Source organism: Gallus gallus, chromosome 1, assembly GCF_016699485.2.
Source record: "Gallus gallus isolate bGalGal1 chromosome 1, bGalGal1.mat.broiler.GRCg7b, whole genome shotgun sequence".
Lineage (NCBI taxonomy): Eukaryota > Metazoa > Chordata > Aves > Galliformes > Phasianidae > Gallus > Gallus gallus.
In genome coordinates this window covers 34182892-34198411 of record NC_052532.1, presented here as the reverse complement: position 1 = coordinate 34198411, position 15520 = coordinate 34182892, and the positions used below count along the sequence as shown (strand labels likewise).

At 43.3% G+C, this 15520-nt stretch overlaps 1 protein-coding gene across 14 annotated transcripts in view; it reads right to left on the bottom strand.

Moving 5' to 3' along the window:
• Positions 1–248: 248 nt before the first annotated feature.
• The window catches only part of MSRB3 (methionine sulfoxide reductase B3), an 83893-nt gene continuing 68621 nt past the window's right edge, over positions 249–15520 (bottom strand). For all 14 annotated transcript variants that reach the window (XM_040695677.1, XM_040695680.1, XM_015281645.4 and 11 more), the window contains 2 exons: positions 7793–7890; positions 249–2973 (listed from right to left, as the gene is read on the bottom strand). In XM_040695677.1, the coding sequence (XP_040551611.1) occupies positions 2809–2973; positions 7793–7890 (263 nt within the window). In that variant the 3' untranslated portion in view covers positions 249–2808. The remainder of the gene's footprint in view (positions 2974–7792; positions 7891–15520) is intronic.

Below are 15520 nucleotides of genomic sequence, written 5' to 3'. Positions count from 1 at the left end.
GCTGAGACCTTTTCTAAACATTTCCCTATTTACAGGGCCTTGATGGCTGTGATATTTTCCCAATGGACAGTAATGCAAGGAAATCTGGGACCCTGTGGCCCTGTGCCCCTACCAGTGGGCTGCCTGACACAAAGGGATGCTATATAATATTTGCAGTGTAGAGAAAGCAAGAAAGAGCAGCTCCTGGGCTGCAGCTGGGGGCGCATAAACCTGCTGCAAAAGCAGACAAATGAGGGAGGAGAGTGGAATTATTTATAAAGGAATTTATTTTATATTCGTGTACAACAAATATATGAAAACAAATTTAATTTGAAAAACGTATATTTGATTTCTTAAAAGTATTGAACTCTTTTAAGGAAAGGTCTCAGTTATTAAAAAGGTACTGAAGCTAAAATTATACTCGGATAGATATATGTGTACGTATATATATATATATAAAAAACGTGCCATTTTTTATATATATAGTATATATAAATAACGCGTGACACGGTATTTTAAGGTATGCTATTTAAACATCTGAGTAACAATAGAGATATTATAAAATATAGTTTGCTGTTTCTACAGAATTTGCATTCAGTTTTCATAAGCATCTAGACAGTGCAAAATGTAAAGATACAGAAATATTCCCCTATTGTTCTATACATTGTGCTCTATTCCCAAATTTCCTCTGGCGTGATCATAACCAGACCGAACCAAATTTGGAGGGTTCAACACTAGCCCTTCCTAGCATCTTCTAAAAGCAATAAAAGGAAATCTGTCTTACCTTGCCCTGCGCTGTGGTATAGTTTGCGCACAAGAGAGAACAATGCATTTCCTATGTTAAATGGTCTAACTCCCAGAGATCACATACACCTCACCATATTGACTCATTTCATTGCACTCCATATCCTGCAAAAATAAATCTCCTGTAGGACAGCACACATTACTGCATACTGAAGTTTAAGCAATATATTTCTTTAACATAAGGCAGAAATAGACTGAAATTTGATAACACTTAAATCCAACAGCAATCTGGAATTAAACCACATTTATGTACCACATTTTTATAGATGCTGCCTTTTTTTACGTTTATGTCAGAAAATGTGGTCGAGAAAACCTACTTTTCTTTAAATAAAAGCGAGGGATCAGAGCAGCCCTTCTCTAAGAAACTGCTAAAAACTGGTGGGACCAGGAGGAACTTGACTGCCTTGAAGCAGCACAGGTCAGTCCGAGCAGCCCTGTTAGGAGCAATTCCTTGTATGACATCTGGGGGAATGCTCATGCAAGTAGGTGCTCACTGCACTTTCAGCTCTAAGTATCTATCATCTGATTTGCATGTAGTCTAAGCGAAGGTACTGTATGTTTTTTTCATGCATTTGTTATTTGCATTGGCCATTCCGGCCGTTCTGCATGCTTTTACAGTTGCTGTATTTTAACAGAAGTATGTTCGTACTCTAGGAAATGTGTTTATTATCACCGACATAAAAACCTCAATCCTGCTTCCATAAAAATCAGTGGTTGTTTTGCTCCTCCTGGAAATAAAACTGGATCCAAATATGTTAGTCACACGGTTTGCTAATAAAAGTGAATACTGTATTCATCAAGTCTCTCAACGCTTAAAGGCAAAGCGGTGTCAGCAAATGCTGTGTGTTATAGCTTAAGAAACAGTATTATGCACAATTCTAGGCAAACTTATTCACTAAAATCTAAAAGCAGCTGTGAAAAACACCTTATGGGACGGCAAATGTTGCTACATGAAAACTGCTGGAGCTTTGATAGGCTTTTTTCCAATTCATTTCTTTAACCAACTCTGCACTCGTGTCCTACGTTGCAATTGAACAAAAGAAGGGCCGTGGCCCTGCAGGCGGTGCAGGTCCAGGCCACACCGTCAGACAGGGCACTTCAGGTGTCCCTCTGCCTGCTGCGTTCCTGAGCTTCCTTTTAGCAGTAATGGTCCTGTGTCTGAATCCTACTGTCAAGCGGCCGATCAGATAAAGAGCCTGGTGCCATCCCTTATCTAGCAGTGCCCCGGTTCATCTCTGCGCTTGCCCATGGAATGGCCCCCTGCAGATTTCAGCCTTAATTCAGATTTCAGGCCTCACAAAACAACCAAGTCACATTAGGAGCTTGCGTAAGTGAGCCTTACTAGTTAGAACCTCGATTTGAATACCAGAGGGGAAAACAGATGCTGAGACAATGTTTACACCCTTTCTAACCACACCCTTGAAATTTTGGCAGTAAGTTAGCCAAAGGATGGGCTCTGCATCTTATCCATCTCTTCTAGTTGGGAAGGAACAGCCATAAACACAAGCCTTTGCAGGGTGCGGCTGATACTGAGAGATGGCTGAATGCATATGACCAAAGGCTGCGTGCCTCACAAGTCAGAACAAAGCAGAGACGTGCTGGGAATCCGGGATTTCTTATGCCCAGAAGTTTCCTATAAACTGGAGATAAACACAATTCCCGTCTCCCACACAAAAAGGAATATTATTCAGACCTACGGTAAGAAACTACTAACTCACAGTGCCAAAACCCCTTGATTTAAGGATTCCCCAAAACAATCTCTAAAAAAAAAAAAAAAAAAAGGAAAGAAAAAGAAAGCAAAAGAAGAAAACCCGTGGAGTCAGTCAACGCATTTTTCAATCCAATTATATAGTAAAATGCACTGGCAGCAAGGCCTCGGCTCCAGAAAGGAGTGGAAGAAAAAGGATGGTGCAAAATGCTTTCATACATTTACACATTCTTAGGATATAAGGTAGCAGGCAACTCAGAAAACATGCCTTGTGAGCTGTGCGGGATGAGAGCAGCTCTCCGCGGGCTTGCCATGTCCTACAGCTCAGCTTTGCCTGTTTGGGCAGGACGGGTGCTACCACTGCCTTCCCCGGCGCTGTTCTTCTCTGCGGGTTTGAAGGATAACGAAGCAGAGTTTATGCAGTACCTCTTGCCAGTTGGACGAGGTCCATCATCAAAAATGTGCCCGAGGTGTGCACCGCACTGAAACAAAACACAACAGAGGATCACTGGGATTCTGCACAGCTCAACGGTGTCACAGCAGTGTTACGCAGCGCCGCTTCCAGGAAATGGTGCCTACGTGGCCCTTGTTGGATCCACAGCCTATGTTTATGGATGAGAGCTATCCAGGAAGATGATTTGCTGATACCACCTGAGATTTAAAGCCCAACCTGCCTGCGTGTTTCATGTCATGTTGCTGGACGTGTTCAGCTGAGCCACTCTCTGCTGTATTCTCATAAGGAAACATTTAGCTCTCTGGTGATCCTGGAAAGGACCTGGAGCAATGAAGACGCTCCTCACAGGATGCCCCAATACTCATCCTTTTTATTTCTAGAGCCTGCCATTTTGCCGAGCCTCAGGGTCCTTCTGAGTGCATCTCTGCTCCCCTCTCACAGAGGGAATGAAGCTCACCCACTACCACTCATCCCACACTACTTACTGCATCACATGGGACAGGTAACTGAAAGACACACATGGGGAAACATGTAAAATATATCTCAATGAATACTCTTTAGCTAGGATTAATTTATAAATAGGAATGATGGTAAATTTCTTTTCTGAAAGGAATACTAAACCACAAATGGTCTGTTGACACTTCAGTGCTGTATGAACTGGCTTCAGACACACACAGTGTTATTTAGGGTAAACACGACTGCTCCTGTCTGAGGGAAAGGTATGGTTCCAGGCCCTTCAGATGAGCACAACATTTTGAAGTCAATCCAATTGGTCCTCATTCAAAACCAGGATTACTATCCCTGCACACGGCAGCTGACAACGTATCAGGATAATATTAATTTCTTATAATTAGTCACTTAAATTCCACAAGTTCATTTTTACAGTCTGCCACAAGAAATAGAAAGAAAGAAAGGAAGGAAGGAAGGAAGGAAGGAAGGAAGGAAGGAAGGAAGGAAGGAAGGAAGGAAGGAAGGAAGGAAGGAAGGAAGGAAGGAAGGAAGGAAGGAAGGAAGGAAGGAAGGAAGGAAGGAAGGAAGGAAGGAAGGAAAGAAGGAAGGAAGGAAGAAAGGAAGGAAGAAAGGAAGAAAGAAAGGAAGAAAGAAAGGAAGAAAGAAAGAAAGAAAAGGTTGCACTGGAGAAATATTTATCTTCAACAGGAAAGTCATGCTGCTTTCCTAAAGAGCTTTTGCCTTTTAAGTCAATGGCTGATCTCAGTAAGAGCTGGAATGATGTAACTGAGATCACAGAGCTGTTAGTAGGCTCGCAGTCAGACAGCAAAAATTAAGGAGTGCCAATTATTCTTAACATTTAATTAATTCACAGCATTCCAGATACAGGGAGGCACTACTGATTACCCTGAATGGTGAATGAGTTAGTGATGGCAACTTTCTACTCTGCAGTTAATGTGCTGCTAATGTGCTCCTGCTGTTACTGCTTTTAATTCATCAAAGCAGTAAGGACGCCTGCAGAAGCAGGTAGTCGTGGCTTCAGGTTATACTCTCAGCAGACTGAAGCTTTCACGGCAGCTAGGAGGGACAGAAATGCTTCTGGTTAGTGACAGCCCACAGAAATCCTCAGGACCTGCAGCCCCAACCTCCACACCCCAGAGCAGGCTCCCAGCTCCCACAGACAAGCAGAGGGAACACCGCAGCCCAGCGGGACTTGGCAATGATGGAAGAAAAAACAAGACAAACAGGAAAAGGCAAAGGAAAGTTGCAGGGTTATTACAGAAGACAAAGCTCGTTTTCCTGGAAGATCACTCTCTTGCAACCTTTTCTTCCATTCTCCAGCCCTTATTTCATTTTTCTGTAGGCTGGAGGCCCTTCTTAAGGCAGCTTGGACAGAAAACCTGAGGAGTTGCTACAAGCGGAGTCTTTCACAATGAGGCACTTCACCTGATTAAAGCTGTTCCGTACCTCAGAAAAAAAATCTGAAGAAACTTAGTGTCCCAGAGAGGGCATTTTTCTAAATGCTCAGCATCCTAATTAAATCATCTCGAGGAAGAATGCTTCAAAACCTCCTGCCTAGAAGCGTTAAACAGATCTTTTCCAGATTAACGTTTGCCCGAAGATAAATCATTCCCTCTCCATTTGACAGAAACAGGAGAGAAACCATAGAGAGAAACAGTTTGCAGGAGTACTATACTCACAAACATGTAGACTAGGGAGACAATCTGTCACAAAGGCTTTCCTCACAAAACCTGAAAAGCTGTGCTCAAGTTCAAGGTAGTCGCATTGCACCTTCTTGTGCTGGCAGAATCACACCAGGGTCGGATTACTGCGAAATTTGTTACCTTTTGAGATTACCCCTCGCCAAAAATTTATGTGGCGATTCTCTCTGTAGAGGACTCCATAACTCATCTGCCCTGAAAAGAAGCGTAATTCAACCCTTTGTATCGCAGCATAAGAACCCTGGCCCTCAGCTGAGAGCACAGAGGATGAATCGATGTTGCTGTCCTCCCCACGCACAAAAGGTGCCGACCATTTTTCGAGGGTGTACATGCACGCCTGCAAAAGCCTCCCCAGAAGCAACAATCATCTGTTGCGGCCTTATGCACAAATATCCTTGGCAGAATGCGCTGGGATGGTGACATGGTTGGAGTGAAGCATCTGAACTATGTGTTTAGGAGCAGGAAAGGGGGGGCTGCTGCTAGCTGTCAGTATGCTTGGATCTCCAGCCTCCTGGTTCTAATATGCTGCCGGGAGTTGCAGAGAGCAGCTTGCAGTCAGCTGCTGCAACCCATTCTGAGCTAGCAACGTGCAAACAACTCTTCTGCAACTACAAAACTTTATTGATTCTTACAGGTACAAATAACAGCAAGGGAGACCTCAGGGGAAGCAACTCTCAAGCAGGAAAGAGAAAAAAGAGAGAGCTGCAAACAGATTTACATTATTCCTCAAATGCATCTGCAATTAACTTCCACCTGCCACTAAAAACTGACCTTTTCAATACATCCAGGGCAGTGTGTTTCCAAAAAGTTATTTTTAGGATAAGCCCACGGATGTTTTTGCTTTATATTACAGCCATTTTCCCCTACTGTACGCTTTCTATTATGGAGAAGATTAAAAGATGTTTCTTACTCTCTCAGAGAGGTGAAAGGACTTTCATAGCAAAAGCAACTACTTTTTCATCTGCAAAAGATTAATAAGGGCTTGGGTGTGGGAGAGGGTACTTCCCTCCCGTTTCACTAAGGCCTGCCACATCAATCCCATGCATTTCCAAGCTGCAGTAAAGTTGTGCCTTTCTTTGCAGCTGCACGTGTGATTCACATTCCGAGGGCTCTGAGGAGGGGAGGAAATGGTTTTGTTATGGATACACAATGTGGTGGTATTAACTGTGCCGAGCAGTGCCTGCAAAGATGTTCACCAATCTTCAAGCTCTTTTCCTGTGTGACTCGATCGTCTGTGGGGTTACTGCACCAGGAAGCTGGCAGAACTGATCACACGTTGCCAGTGGATTATATAGCGACTTCGGTTGCATTTTTTTCTTAACGCTATACATTCACTTTTTGGTTTTGCTCTAAGTTTATGGTGTCTGTTTGTGCCTGCTGCTAATACTGCTGGTCTCGGGTCTGCTCGCGCTGTTTTGTTTGGCAGCAGGCAAATGACATTCCCAGATTCCATGTCCTGACCACAGGCTGCCTTGGGCTTTGCTCCAGTGAACTCAGGAGCTGTGGCCATCTCTTGAAGGGTGTCAGCAGACACATGTTCAGCAAGCTGGCAGCACGCTTATTTTAGCACTGTTCAGCCCTAAGCAGAGGTGAAGAAAGTAAGTCACAGTTTTGATTACTCCAGTAATTACTGATGAAGCGAAAGGCTCCCAGCCTGTAGTCCTGTTGCTACTTTGCTATGGAATTTAGGGAAATGGATGTTCCAAAAGCATTAAAGAGATCTTCTAAAAAATAACATTAATGTAAAAACTATAGAACTGTGAACAAGACACACTGATTTGGCCATAAATATATTGGGCCAGACCCTCTACCCAGAGTGAAGTTAGCGGATTCTTCAAATAAAGATGATCTTGCCTCTCTTCAGGAAGCTTCCTAACTCGCTCTGAGCATTTATATATGAGAACTGATCGACATGTAAGGATGTGTATCACCAGTGTTGAAATCAGGTATCCTACCAGCACTGCTGTCTGGAAAGAGCACAGCAAATTCTCATGGCCCAAAGGAAGCCCTGCTTCTCTTAGGAGGAAAGTGGGCGCATGGGGCACGGGCTGCAAGCTGCTGGGTACGTCTGCTAAGAGCCTCTGCTAGGAAATGGCTGCGCTGTTCCCTTTGCAGAGCAGCACAAAGGGTGAGAGCAAGCAGAACAAGACAGATAACGGAAAATTTGGGCGTGATGTGAATGACTACTGACTTCATTATTATGGCAGACAGGATTGTTTGAGGCAGCCATGAGGACCGTGCTGGGAATGTGTGCTGGGGCTGACTTAGCGCTGCTGCACAGTAATGTGCAGTGATGGAATGAGCACACGGGCAGTTGCTCCACTGTTTCCAGCTTCCATCCCAGCTGCTCACATGTGGAGGAGGTCGGCCAGGCACAGGAGCTTCTTTGAAGGGACCCTCTTCAGGAAGACAATTTCTGTAGACTCAGCACCAAGCCTGGCCATTCCCATCTGCTCTGTTAAATCTCACACCAGACAACAACGTGCATTCCAACAAGTCCTCTGTGCCTTCGGCTCATTCCACCCAGCTGTTATACCTACGGCCCATTGTGCTCTCTTACAATGATTACTATTTAATGGAACTGAAAGGTTTGCATATCTTAGAGAAAATACAGCACGCTGTAATGATTTTTGCAGCCTCTGCCATCAGAATGGTCTTTGTGTGCTATAAACTAACCTGACTGCAGGATATTTCAATCCGATGCATCCCATAGGAAAAATCATCAGTGAGAGTGATTGTATCGGGACTGATCACATCATAGAAGGAAGGCCATCCTGGAAAAGAGGAACAAGGTAAGTAAGAAAAGACTGTTCATGTGGCAGAAGATGGCATTCTAAAAAGCAGAGAGATAATAACACCTTGAAAAATGTTTACTTCATTCCAGAGGCTAAAAATAACTGAAATGGAGATTTTAGGTCACAAACCATGTAAGTATTTTGGAAAATTTTTCTCTAAATACAAAATCTTTATTAAGCTGACTCTAGCTGCCCATCTTGTATCTCAACAGAGACTCTCACACGTCACTTAGCTCAGACAGAAAAGTGTTCAGGTAAGCCAGATTCAGCCTCATCATCAGCATGAAACACGAGTAAAAAGCGATTCTATACCAGCAGATGCACATCACATACAGCTTTTCAGCCATCCCTCTAAAACTGGTCATAGAATCATAGAATGGCTTTGGTTGGAAGGAACCTGAAAGTTAATCTGGTTCTAACTCTCCTGATCTGTTCCTATGTCCCTAAGGACAGTTTCCCAGGGGATCTCATCCAACAGTTCCTTAGACATCCAGAATTTTGCTCTCCTGATGTTCAGGATCCTGATTCCATTCTTTGCCAGGCCCATACTCCTCAAGATCACAAACTCAACCATGGCATGGTTAGTATGGCCCAGACTGCTTCCAATCTTAACCTCTTTAATGATCTTCTCTGCATGTTATGGCACTGCTCCTGGCCCCACCCTGCCCTTGAGAGGACCAGGGGCTCCAGACAGCCCTCTCCTCACCCTGATTTCTCAGCTTTTGGAACTTCCTCTCACATGGTTAGAGGCGCTGCTCTTCAGAATGTGGCTGCAGTGGTGCTGAGCACCTCGGAAAATGTCATCATATGCACCATTTCCTGAAGCTGAGTTCCCACATAAGGACCTGATAGGCCTTCAGGTCATGTCAACATCCACGAGGGCCCATCTGAAATCCCACCAGATACGCGTCCCTCTCATTCAGTCTCCTGCCAAATACTGAAGCACACACAGATAACTCTTGCTCTCTGTGTATTACACATATGCCCATGCAGAGGCAACTTCCTTGTTTGTTCTTCTAGTATCTGCTAAGCATTTGCTACAGATGATTTCATAAAATGACTTGCAATAAGCTATTAACAAATAGCAGAATTGTGAATCACTGCATGCAGATGAGTAAAGGATGTACACAGCTTTCCATGAGTAACAGAAGTAAAATTTCCTATTCAGTAAAAGAAGATGTGGAAGCTATCTGAATATGGGTAAGGAAAATGTGTAAACTGAAAAAGAAAACTGTATGTCTTCAGTTGTATCTTAAGCCATTAAATACAGAATGCACTTAGGAGGATGCAAGCAAAGTAGACATACAATTTTAAGAAAGAAATGCTCAGAAATTCCCTTTTGGGAACCTCTGTACATATACAGCAGCATTCCTGAGCTTGCAGCCTGAAGGCATTGCAGGTCCCAAGTCCTGTGCTCCCCAGGAGCCTACTAATATCACAAGTGTTTCCCCTCCCAGAACTCACTGCAGGAGTCATTTTTTTTCCCCCAAAAGTATTGCAAATGGGAGAGTAGCAGACAGCAGACAGACCGAAGTGCGAGAACTCTGAACAGGGAAAATATCCCACAAGACAGGAACTCAGTGCAGCAACGACAACCGTAAAAAAACAATTTATAAGTTCTTCCCCTCATGCAAAATATCCCTGCCAAACAAATACCTTCACAAACAGAAAAGGAATAAACATATGACAGGTTTTGCAGAAGGGCTTGTCCTGCTGACAGAAAAATTGATGCCTCCTAATTGGTGGCACCTCTCCAACATCATTCATCATCTCCTTAGCTGGGCCTCTGTCTAATGAAAATTGAGGTATTACAGACAACCGGTCAGAATATTTTTAATGAAACATTTTAGTTACTGAAATTTAAATATTTTGCAAACCAGACATCGGCTACTTCTCAGTTTGCCCTCGTATGATGGCAGAGTTTCCGAAGACGGAACTGCTTGGAGCAACCGGCTATCTCATTGTGTGAAAGCCTTTGGAGGAGGAACACTGCAGTGCTGCAGAAATCCTCAAAGGCAACCCTCCCTCCATAACGGCAACAAGGGGGAAGCTTCAAAGGCTGCTACACAGAGATTGAAGCAATCTGTGTCTTGCTGAGAAAATTATCTTGTGAGAAGGGTTTGGAGGAGATGTGTTTATGTCAGCTTTGACATTAAAGAAAGACCATCCATCCTCCTTTCTCCGGGCTTTTCCTTTTGGTCTTCCCATTCAGCGCAGAAAAAAAATTATTTGCTTTGGATGCATTCCATGCACTTTTAAAAAATGAAGTCATCTGAAACCCATATAAATCGTCAAGCTCCTCCTAAAGGAGCCTTTGGACCCAAGTGGAGTGACTTCAGCTTCATTCTACACATGACATGTGTTCCAAAGACTCTACCATTGCCACATGTGTTTCCTGAGGCAGGGACTAGGAAGCAGCCCATGCCTCCATGGTGCAAACCTTCAAATCATAGTCATGCTGTTTCTTCTCGAGTGCCGCTGCGGCTTAGGACCAGGGTCACGAGGCACTGGGACAAACTGCTAGGTCCACGAGGGCTGACTGAAACCTGGGCAAACTTTGGGACGGAAGAGCTCTTGAGGGCACCGTGAAACACTCTGCCAGTCAGCCCTGATGAGAGGGCAAACGAACTGCTCATCAAGCTGGGTAGCCAATCTCACCAGGAAAATCAGTCCCCCTCTGCTGTCTCATTTCCCCTCTTCAGAGCTAAAGTGGAAAACCTACGTGATAGTTTGCTAAGCCTTCTCTGGCCCTCTCTTCTACTATACAAGCTGCCAGGAACAAGCTGTGGAAGCAGTCTGCTTGCCAGTGCATCAGGCAATACCCAGTGACATTGGAAAACCAATTAGACCCCTGGGGGTTTTTCATATGCTCGCTCCTTCTTCATAAGCGGTGAATGACCCAGCAGTGGACCGTCCTTGCAAGCCCCCAGCTACTTCTCCTGCCATCCCACTGGCTGCTGTCAGCCACTCCTTCCCTTCCCAGAGCCTGTTCCTTCCTGCTGTAAGGCTGCAACATGGCTGACTCACTACTTTAGACTGCTGCTGACTGTGCAGTAGCGCTCTGGCCTGCCCTTGAAGGCTGTTCGGCTGTTTGGCTGGGCACGCTTCTGCACTGAAGCAGGAATGGGTTTGGAAGACGATCATTTTGAATCTCTTCTGCTTCTATTGAGAGGAACAGTAATCCTTAGAGCTGTCGAGATGGAGCTCTGGAGAAGACCCTTTAAAAGTGGTGGCTGCGCAGGTTACGACCGTCTGTCAGAGCTGGCTCAGCACATCTGAGGGGCAGCAGGAGCAGGAGCGCTGCCGTTTGAAGGATGGTAAACTGTGACAGCCAGGAAGAAATAGCTGCAGGAGGAAAGGGGCAAAGGGTAATTGCAGGAGACAGGATGGGGCGGAGAGGGGATCTCCCAGCTGAGTGAACAACTTCAAATGACATTTGCACAATTTCTCTTGCGAAGAGCAGCTCAGCTTTGTGCATACATTTATCCTTGAATGTAAACTTTAGTCTGAGGAAACGTATGGCACTAGAATGGTCAGCAATTTCTATCACATAGATATTTCAAATGGAATCGTTCTTATTTTCACAATCATTTTACATCATGCTGGCAATATAAAATAAGAATCTGTTGTGTTTGTGTTCATTCTAGTGACCCTTTATGTGGGAATCAGACCGCTATGTCCTAAGGGTCAGTTTCTGGTACATTAAGCCAGACATGCAGACGAACGGTTATTCAGATACATATAGCAGGTATGCTTTTTTAGATCTAAAATACACCAAATAAAGGAATGATGTTTTATTCTGTCAAGTACCTAAGTGAAACCCATGTGGAAACTGAACATCACTGACAGATCTTTTCCACTCCATCCTGCATGTGTAGTAGGAGGGATCTCATGCTGCAGGGCATCACACATACCAAGTCACATCCCATCCTTTCTCATTTTGGTACATTCCCCGGATGTTTCGTAAAAGCTGTGCAGCACTCATGAAATTCACCCTGCACCACCTCACCAAAACTGAATCTTTTGTTCTTCGTAATGGGTTTTGGTCTGGCAAAGAGGAGACAGCCATTCTTACCTCGTCATCAAAGAATATTTTCTTCAGAGCAGAAACTGTATGATACTGCCTTGGGCAACAGAAGTGAGGAACAAGAAGGAAGAGAAGTGTTGGTTCTGGTAGCCTATGACGAGTGATGCTTTTGCAGCCCTCGTAATAGGGTTTCAAATTGTTTGAAAGAGGCATCTTCTTTCCCATGGTCAGACTTATTCAAGGTTCCTGACTGAGTCGGTACTACCACTGAGCCACCTAAGGTGGGCACATTATGGGCAGCTGGCACAAGGTGGGTATCATGACAACATGGGCAGCCAGCACGTGGCAGTCCCAGATCGCAGACAAACTGAGCAGATCATCTCCTTAAACTGACATGCCTAAGTCATGGCAGTGCCTGAATAAGGCAGCTACAGCATACTGTGTGCCAAGCATCCAGCCTCTCCTGTGCACTCCTGGCAGAGGAATGAAGCCCCAGCCAGAGCAGACTGCCTCATTCACATTAACACAGGAAATTGTACAGCACCTTTGTCTCATTGGCTTCTCCAGGACAATGCTGACCTCAGAAAGCCATTTTGTTCCTGTAAACATTTGGAACAGACTAGCTGTTGATTGACTGATCAATTTTAGAAGCGTCTCAATCATCCTTCCAATTTTTCACGTTTGCACGCATTTTACTGTACTTAGATCTCCAACTTCCTAATAATGCAAGCACTTAGACATCTAACTGTTAAAATATGAGCCTATAATTACTTGCAGAAGCAAAACGGCAGGCTGCTTTTGAAAATCAGCCCTGCTAGGCTATTTCCCCCCCTCCCATGAACTAATATTCCTTTTGACTATTTTTTTTGACCAGTACAATTGTGATCTCAAAGCATCGAGAGCTCTGACATTATTCCCATTTCGTACACCTGCTGACTGGAGACCTCCACAGTCTTTTAATAACTGTGATGTCAGTAGTCATGTTTTTCATTTTAGAACCCAAAGAGACCCAAAGTTCAACCTGCATTTTATCATTCTTTACTGTAATTATTCCAAGCATTTACTTCGGTGAGTTATTTACAGATGGAGAAGTAAGGGGAGATGGAAGATGTTAGAACTACCAAATGGCACCAGATGGAAAAGCGGACCTTGACCTGAAAAATACCTCGTTTCTCTGATGTGCTGTATTTTTAGAATTCTGATTCCCTTTTAACCTAATGCGGATTGATGAAAACCCAAAGGCTTTTTAAGGTAGAGTATCATCATTTATCTTCACTGAGAAAGCTATGTCTGTGTAAAAACATGAAGTATATAGGACTAAAAAAAAAAAAGAGAAAAAAAAAAAGAGGTAATAAAGCTTCTGCTTTGAAATTGCTGTAAAGTTGAGGGGCCTTCACTTTCTTCTTTCTCACAGGTTTATTGAAACCGAATCTGAAAGACGCAGGCATCCACAGCTGTAGCTTCTCACATACAAGTTTAATGTTGAACTACAAAGTGACATATTCCTATTATGTAGATTGCCTCTGCAAATACAGGGTTATTTTTCATAGTATGCTGGGTTATTTTTCTTAATATCTCCATGATGATGAATGCATGATAAATATACATACTTACAAATGCTTTACTGTCAGGTAACACTACTTTCAGTGGAGGTCCGTTTAATTTCCCCAAGTGTAGCTAGAAACAAACTCAGGCACAGAAACATTCATGTTCTCTAGCAAATGGTTGCACATTGGATACATATTTCATGAGAAAGAAAACATGGGTCCTTTCTAGCACCATCCAGGCTTAAGAAGGACAGCATGCAGCAGAACATGCAGAGAACTGGAGTGATAGGGGGGAGGAGGACTTGGGGGGGAGACAAAGACAAAAAGAATCTTAATTCTAGAAAGAAAAATAAAGATAAGGCTCATCTCTAGCACACTGTTTCTCTCTTACCAGGAAAGCTGGGCTAGCATGACAGGTAAGTATGACAAATAAGTATCACTCTGACAGAACAACATGCAAAGGGAATTTTACAAACAGTTGAATTCCTAATTTTTTACTTTTACCAAACTATTATGAACTGGGTGGGTTTTTGTTGTTGTTGTTGTTGCTGCTGCTGTATTGTAGTTTGTGCTTCTCACATGGGAAACAAAGAAGTGGGAATGACAAATAAATTTGGTCTTTTTCACCTTCTGTGAAACAGTATGTGCAGTCCAGGTCCACTTCTTTGTTAGTGGGAGAAGGTTATATTTGTTTGAAGTGATTGCTAGGGGAGATCCAAAACTTCACATCCAGAATTTCATTTGACATCTGAATTTTTCAGAATGAGAGTGACCCTGACATTTCTTGAGCAATGAAAGCATGGGGCCTGCTCACTTCAGCAATTAATAACTGTATCACAATACAGCTACTGCCATAACTGCTTTCTTAGTCCTCTCCCTGTGTTCTATAATACCGCTAAATACAAATTGGCTGTTTTAGAACCTTCCTCTGAAACACTTTTGACATCTCCAGCATCTGGGCTGCTGTTAAAATCAACAGGTAGGCAGAAGCTGGGATCTTCCTCAAGCCTTCCTGCAAAGATTGAGTTACTAATCGTTTCTTTCTTGGTTCAGGTTCAACAAAACTACTGAACCTAACTCACTTCCTCCCAAAGGATGGCTTTCTCCCCTCATCTGAACAGTGTCTCTCGTTACTTTAAATCACGGGTAATGTTTTTAAAAATATATCTTACACGTAAGTCAGTTGTAGATCTTCAGCATCAAAGGATCCAAGCAGAATCATGTAAGGCAGCATAACCTTAAGCTATAATTTTAAAATGCCACTAAGAAACGTCTCAAATAGTTTCTAAAATTTACTGTTGACCTAGTAACCTCAGTCCAAAACATTCAACTTCCAATAAATGTTTTTATTTTCCTTCCAACAAATGTATGTATCACAAAGTATCTGGCAATCTCTGTTCTTATGAGTTATCTGCACAATTCACTAAAATAACAGAAGCTTTCAAGCAAGACGAGTAAATCGGGATAATAGCGTAGAAGGCAGGCTTTCCAATAGAAATGGTTTGACAGAAATCACAATCCTCATGGAGTACATTCACAGAGAAAGTAAAAAAAAAACCAAACAATAAAACACAGAGCAGCAAATGCAACCCTGGAATAATCAGCATCCGGCACTGAAACGAGCAGCAGTTGCAGATGAAGTACATATTTAAAAGATTTGTCATGGGGTGTTTCAAGTAATGAACATCCACAATTTGTTGTTAGACCCGCTGAAATATTTTCCTGTCACACTACTGCACGTGTCTGGGGAAAAAAGTTTGTGACGAACGGCCAGAGCTCAGCTATGTAGGAAAACTGTAACTACAGAAGTTGATTTCTAACAGAAAGTTGGCTTTAATGCATAAATAAATAAAAGGAAAAAGAAAAAAAGCTGCAGCCTTCACTGTCCTCCTTTTGGAGGGATACTCCTTCTGCTGAGCACCATGCCCACATCAGCACATGCTGCGGCAGACAAGACCTCCTCATTACAGCAGGACAAACAGGCCCTCACTGCAGTTGTAAAGTTCTGAAACAAGGGGAAGAGTTATTGCACTGA